This window comes from Eucyclogobius newberryi, unplaced genomic scaffold, assembly GCF_026437365.1.
Source record: "Eucyclogobius newberryi isolate DKJ021-1_F unplaced genomic scaffold, fEucNew1.0.hap1 SCAF_14, whole genome shotgun sequence".
Classification (NCBI taxonomy): Eukaryota; Metazoa; Chordata; class Actinopteri; order Gobiiformes; family Gobiidae; genus Eucyclogobius; species Eucyclogobius newberryi.
In genome coordinates this window covers 1,462,990-1,469,563 of record NW_027315768.1, presented here as the reverse complement: position 1 = coordinate 1,469,563, position 6,574 = coordinate 1,462,990, and the positions used below count along the sequence as shown (strand labels likewise).

Sequence of the window (6,574 nt, the reverse complement as noted above, 5' to 3'; positions counted from 1 at the left end):
ACAAATAGTCTTAAAGCTGTGGTCAGGCCATTACATCAGACCCAAGACACATGGATATAAGAAGTGAAAGTGTGGGAGGAGGAGCTCAGCTGCAGACCAACAACATGCTGCTGTTCTGCCTCTTTTCCCTTTTGCACCAAATAAAGACCTTAAGACCTTAAGACCTCTCAGTCTGTTAGAGACTAAACTCCAGTAGAATTGGTGGAGGATGCAGGTCTCTCCTCGTGCTTGGAAAAGAAGCAGTCGAATCGTGCTCTAAACGATTCCCTTCTGGATGTCGGCTGACCCACAGCGTCCAGTAACGTTCAGCTGGGAATGAGAGAACAAGGACAGTGAGCATGTTCAGTTTTCACCTACATTTGTGACCGGGACAAGTAAAAGTAAGGCAGAAACCTCTTGTATTTATGACCAAAATCTGCACATTGATAATACTAAATTGATGAGTTTTGCCAAAACTTTAAACTTAAACTGAAATTTCCACATTGCACAAGTCTGAATGAGTGAATGTGAGCTCATGAGACGAGACCGTGGGACTGACTTAAAGAGGAGGAGGACTCAGAAAACAATCAATAATCAATAAAAATAAATAAATAAATAAATAAATAGAAAGACAAAGATCAGTTCAGAAGCCTCTTATGATGAGTTCAAGAACAAGGCCAGTTACGTCGCACGGCGTCACCGGGGCCCCATCCTGGAGCCAGGCCTGGGGTGGCGAGTGCCTGGTGGCCGGGTCTTTCCCCACGGGGCCCAGCTGGGCACAGACCAAACGAGCGACGTGGGGCCACCACCCTCAGGAGGATCCATGGTGTGGACGGGGCTGGTGTGGGCGGGGCTGGTGTGGGCGGGGCTGGTGTGGGCTTATAGCCCCTCAGCTCAGCCGCCACGTGTTGGAGTTCACCCCCTGTGGACGAGAGGGTCGCGTCCCTCCGCCTTCGGTTGGGGGACATGTCTCTCACTGTTGTGGCGGCCTACGGGCCGAACAGCAGTGCAGAGGACACGGCCTTCTTGGAGTCCGTGGGAGGGAAACTGGCCAGTGCACCGACCGGGGACTCCGTTGTTCTACTGGGGGACTTCAACGCCCACGTGGGCAATGACAGTGACACCTGGAGAGGGGAGGAGCCCCGATCTCCATTATTGGACTTCTGTGACGTGAATGCTCTGGACAGATGAATGGTGCAGACGTGAATGCTCTGGACAGATGTATGGTGTAGAGACAAATGCTCTGGACAGATGAATGGTGTAGACGCGAATGCTCTGGACAGATGAATGGTGTAGAGACAAATGCTCTGGACAGATGAATGGTGTAGAGACAAATGCTCTGGACAGATGAATGGTGTAGACGCGAATGCTCTGGACAGATGAATGGTGTAGAGACAAATGCTCTGGACAGATGAATGGTGTAGAGACGAATGCTCTGGACAGATGAATGGTGTAGAGACGAATGCTCTGGACAGATGAATGGTGAGGACGCGAATACTCTGGACAGATGAATGGTGTAGATGCGAATGCTCTGGACAGATGAATGGTGTAGAGACGAATGCTCTGGACAGATGAATGGTGAGGACGCGAATACTCTGGACAGATGAATGGTGTAGACGCGAATGCTCTGGACAGATGAATGGTGCAGAAGTGAATGCTCTGGACAGATGAATGGTGTAGAGACGAATGCTCTGGAGAGATGAATGGTGAGGATGCAAATGTTCTGGACAGATGAATGGTGTAGAGACGAATGCTCTGGACAGATGAATGGTGTAGACGCGAATGCTCTGGACAGATGTATGGTGTAGAGACAAATGCTCTGGACAGATGAATGGTGAGGACGCGAATACTCTGGACAGATGAATGGTGTAGACGCGAATGCTCTGGACAGATGAATGGTGCAGAAGTGAATGCTCTGGACAGATGAATGGTGTAGAGACGAATGCTCTGGACAGATGAATGGTGAGGACGCGAATGCTCTGGACAGATGAATGGTGTAGAGACGAATGCTCTGGACAGATGAATGGTGAGGATGCGAATGTTCTGGACAGATGAATGGTGTAGAGACGAATGCTCTGGACAGATGAATGGTGTAGACGCGAATGCTCTGGACAGATGTATGGTGTAGAGACAAATGCTCTGGACAGATGAATGGTGTAGAGACGAATGCTCTGGACAGATGAATGGTGTAGAGACGAATGCTCTGGACAGATGAATGGTGTAGACGCGAATGCTCTGGACAGATGTATGGTGTAGAGACAAATGCTCTGGACAGATGAATGGTGAGGACGCGAATACTCTGGACAGATGAATGGTGTAGACGCGAATGCTCTGGACAGATGAATGGTGCAGAAGTGAATGCTCTGGACAGATGAATGGTGTAGAGACGAATGCTCTGGACAGATGAATGGTGAGGACGCGAATGCTCTGGACAGATGAATGGTGTAGAGACGAATGCTCTGGATAGATGAATGGTGAGGATGCGAATGTTCTGGACAGATGAATGGTGTAGAGACGAATGCTCTGGACAGATGAATGGTGTAGACGCGAATGCTCTGGACAGATGTATGGTGTAGAGACAAATGCTCTGGACAGATGAATGGTGTAGAGACGAATGCTCTGGACAGATGAATGGTGTAGAGACGAATGCTCTGGACAGATGAATGGTGAGGACGCGAATACTCTGGACAGATGAATGGTGTAGACGCGAATGCTCTGGACAGATGAATGGTGCAGAAGTGAATGCTCTGGATAGATGAATGGTGTAGAGACGAATGCTCTGGACAGATGAATGGTGAGGACGCGAATGTTCTGGACAGATGAATGGTGTAGAGACAAATGCTCTGGACAGATGAATGGTGTAGACGCGAATGTTATGGACAGATGAATGGTGTAGAGACGAATGCTCTGGACAGATGAATGGTGTAGAGACGAATGCTCTGGACAGATGAATGGTGTGGACGCGAATGCTCTGGACAGATGAATGGTGCAGACGTGAATGCTCTGGCCGGATGAATGGTGTAGACGCGAATGCTCTAGACAGATGAATGGTGTGGACGTGAATGCTCTGGACAGATGAATGGTGCAGACGTGAATGCTCTGGCCGGATGAATGGTGTAGACGCGAATGCTCTAGACAGATGAATGGTGTGGACGTGAATGCTCTGGACAGATGAATGGTGTGGACGTGAATGCTCTGGACAGATGAATGGTGCAGACGTGAATGCTCTAGTCGGATGAATGGTGTAGACGAACATGTTACATCAAATGATAAAAACTATTACATTTGATTGCAATTACATGATTAGGACATCAAAATTAACTAAGTAAAATATTCACAACAACATTATTAACACATTTACTTTCAATGATTGAGGTTTTACACCAAACAACGTTCAATTTCATTTTTGTTACTTTGAAGAAAATAATGAGTAAATGGTTTTATTTCTCTACAGAACATTAACTGAAAACAACTGTGTACAGTTCAGTGCTGTGGAGCTGCGGTGCCTCACCGTGGGGAGGCACTACGGGCTCGTGGAGAGGTTAATTTTAAGATTCGTAATGGTATATACCCCTCTGCTGACATCTTATGCTAATTATTTGGTTTTAAGTGTAAAAAATCTTTCTGTAAGGAGAGTAATAAGTGACCAAAAGGGGGCGTGGCCGTAGCGCTAGCCTAAAGTAAACTCTTTATTTTTACTCCCTTTACTATTTCTGTATATTTTATCTTGTTATTCGTACTTCTTGTACGTCGGTTGCTTATCCATTGCTAAGATGTATTCATTAAAATTCTTTTTTTTTTAAACAAAAAACTACGTTTATTACAGACGCACATTTATGACGTCATATCCGGTCGCGAGGGAAAGGGAAGTTTGAACCATCTTCAGTCGAATGTTTTGATCCGCTCAGATGTTCTGATGAAACACGCTGTTGTGGAGCTGGAGGAGCGTGTGGAGGAGCGTGTGGAGGAGCGTGTGGAGGAGCGTGTGGAGGAGCGTGTGGAGGAGCGTGTGGAGGAGGAGCTCTCACAGGTTCATACTCTCGTGTTCTGGGGTGTTCCTCCTGTCTGCTGGGGTGTTCTTCTTGTCTGCTGGGGTGTTCCTCCTGTCTGCTGGTGTGTTCTGGGGTGTTCCTCCTGTCTGCTGGGGTGTTCTGGGGTGTTCCTCCTGTCTGCTGGGGTGTTCTGGGGTGTTCCTCCTGTCTGCTGGGGTGTTCCTCTTGTCTTCTGGGGTGTTCTGGGGTGTTCCTCCTGTCTGCTGTTCTGGGGTGTTCCTCCTGTCTGCTGTTCTGGGGTGTTCCTCCTGTCTGCTGGGGTGTTCCTCCTGTTTGCTGGGGTGTTCTGGGGTGTTCCTCCTGTCTGCTGGGGTGTTCCTCCTGTCTGCTGGGGTGTTCTTCTTGTCTGCTGGGGTGTTCCTCCTGTCTGCTGGGGTGTTCTTCTTGTCTGCTGGGGTGTTCCTCCTGTCTGCTGGGGTGTTCTTCTTGTCTGCTGGGGTGTTCCTCCTGTCTGCTGGGGTGTTCTGGGGTGTTCCTCCTGTCTGCTGGTGTGTTCTGGGGTGTTCCTCCTGTCTGCTGGGGTGTTCTGGGGTGTTCCTCCTGTCTGCTGGGGTGTTCTGGGGTGTTCCTCCTGTCTGCTGGGGTGTTCTGGGGTGTTCCTCCTGTCTGCTGGGGTGTTCCTCTTGTCTTCTGGGGTGTTCCTCCTGTCTGCTGGGGTGTTCTTCTTGTCTGCTGGGGTGTTCCTCCTGTCTGCTGGGGTGTTCTGGGGTGTTCCTCCTGTCTGCTGGGGTGTTCTGGGGTGTTCCTCTTGTCTTCTGGGGTGTTCCTCCTGTCTTCTGGGGTGTTCCTCCTGTCTGCTGGGGTGTTCTGGGGTGTTCCTCCTGTCTGCTGGGGTGTTCCTCTTGTCTTCTGGGGTGTTCTGGGGTGTTCCTCCTGTCTGCTGTTCTGGGGTGTTCCTCCTGTCTGCTGTTCTGGGGTGTTCCTCCTGTCTGCTGGGGTGTTCCTCCTGTTTGCTGGGGTGTTCTGGGGTGTTCCTCCTGTCTGCTGGGGTGTTCTGGGGTGTTCCTCCTGTCTTCTGGGGTGTTCTGGGGTGTTCCTCCTGTCTTCTGGGGTGTTCCTCCTGTCTGCTGGGGTGTTCCTCCTGTCTGCTGGGGTGTTCTGGGGTGTTCCTCCTGTCTTCTGGGGTGTTCCTCCTGTCTGCTGGGGTGTTCTGGGGTGTTCCTCCTGTCTGCTGGGGTGTTCCTCCTGTCTGCTGTTCTGGGGTGTTCCTCCTGTCTGCTGTTCTGGGGTGTTCCTCCTGTCTGCTGTTCTGGGGTGTTCCTCCTGTCTGCTGTTCTGGGGTGTTCCTCCTGTCTGCTGTTCTGGGGTGTTCCTCCTGTCTGCTGGGGTGTTCTGGGGTGTTCCTCCTGTCTGCTGGGGTGTTCCTCCTGTCTGCTGGGGTGTTCCTCCTGTCTGCTGTTCTGGGGTGTTCCTCCTGTCTGCTGTTCTGGGGTGTTCCTCCTGTCTGCTGTTCTGGGGTGTTCCTCCTGTCTGCTGGGGTGTTCTGGGGTGTTCCTCCTGTCTGCTGGGGTGTTCTGGGGTGTTCCTCCTGTCTGCTGGGGTGTTCTGGGGTGTTCCTCCTGTCTGCTGGGGTGTTCCTCTTGTCTTCTGGGGTGTTCCTCCTGTCTGCTGGGGTGTTCTGGGGTGTTCTTCCTGTCTGCTGGTGTGTTCTGGGGTGTTCCTCCTGTCTGCTGGGGTGTTCCTCCTGTCTGCTGTTCTGGGGTGTTCCTCCTGTCTGCTGTTCTGGGGTGTTCCTCCTGTCTTCTGGGGTGTTCCTCCTGTCTTCTGGGGTGTTCCTCCTGTCTGCTGGGGTGTTCCTCCTGTCTTCTGGGGTGTTCCTCCTGTCTTCTGGGGTGTTCCTCCTGTCTTCTGGGGTGTTCCTCCTGTCTTCTGGGGTGTTCCTCCTGTCTTCTGGGGTGTTCCTCCTGTCTGCTGGGGTGTTCCTCCTGTCTGCTGGGGTGTTCCTCCTGTCTGCTGGGGTGTTCCTCCTGTCTGCTGGGGTGTTCCTCCTGTCTGCTGGGGTGTTCCTCCTGTCTGCTGGGGTGTTCCTCCTGTCTTCTGGGGTGTTCCTCCTGTCTTCTGGGGTGTTCCTCCTGTCTTCTGGGGTGTTCCTCCTGTCTGCTGGGGTGTTCCTCCTGTCTTCTGGGGTGTTCCTCCTGTCTTCTGGGGTGTTCCTCCTGTCTTCTGGGGTGTTCCTCCTGTCTTCTGGGGTGTTCCTCCTGTCTTCTGGGGTGTTCCTCCTGTCTGCTGGGGTGTTCCTCCTGTCTTCTGGGGTGTTCCTCCTGTCTTCTGGGGTGTTCCTCCTGTCTTCTGGGGTGTTCCTCCTGTCTGCTGGGGTGTTCCTCCTGTCTGCTGGGGTGTTCCTCCTGTCTTCTGGGGTGTTCCTCCTGTCTGCTGGGGTGTTCCTCCTGTCTGCTGGGGTGTTCCTCCTGTCTGCTGGGGTGTTCCTCCTGTCTGCTGGGGTGTTCCTCCTGTCTTCTGGGGTGTTCCTCCTGTCTTCTGGGGTGTTCCTCCTGTCTTCTGGGGTGTTCCTCCTGTCTGCTGGGGTGTTCCTCCTGTCTGCT

The 6,574-nt window shown here is 51.8% G+C and overlaps 1 protein-coding gene across 1 annotated transcript in view; it reads right to left on the bottom strand.

Annotated features, from left to right (window-relative positions):
- LOC140359286 (bone morphogenetic protein receptor type-2-like) overlaps positions 1-3,745 on the bottom strand; it is a 51,233-nt gene extending 47,488 nt beyond the window's left edge. Inside the window, exon 1 of the mRNA XM_072444146.1 lies at positions 3,720-3,745. Coding sequence (XP_072300247.1) covers positions 3,720-3,745 — 26 coding nt within the window. The remainder of the gene's footprint in view (positions 1-3,719) is intronic.
- Positions 3,746-6,574: the final 2,829 nt, after the last annotated feature.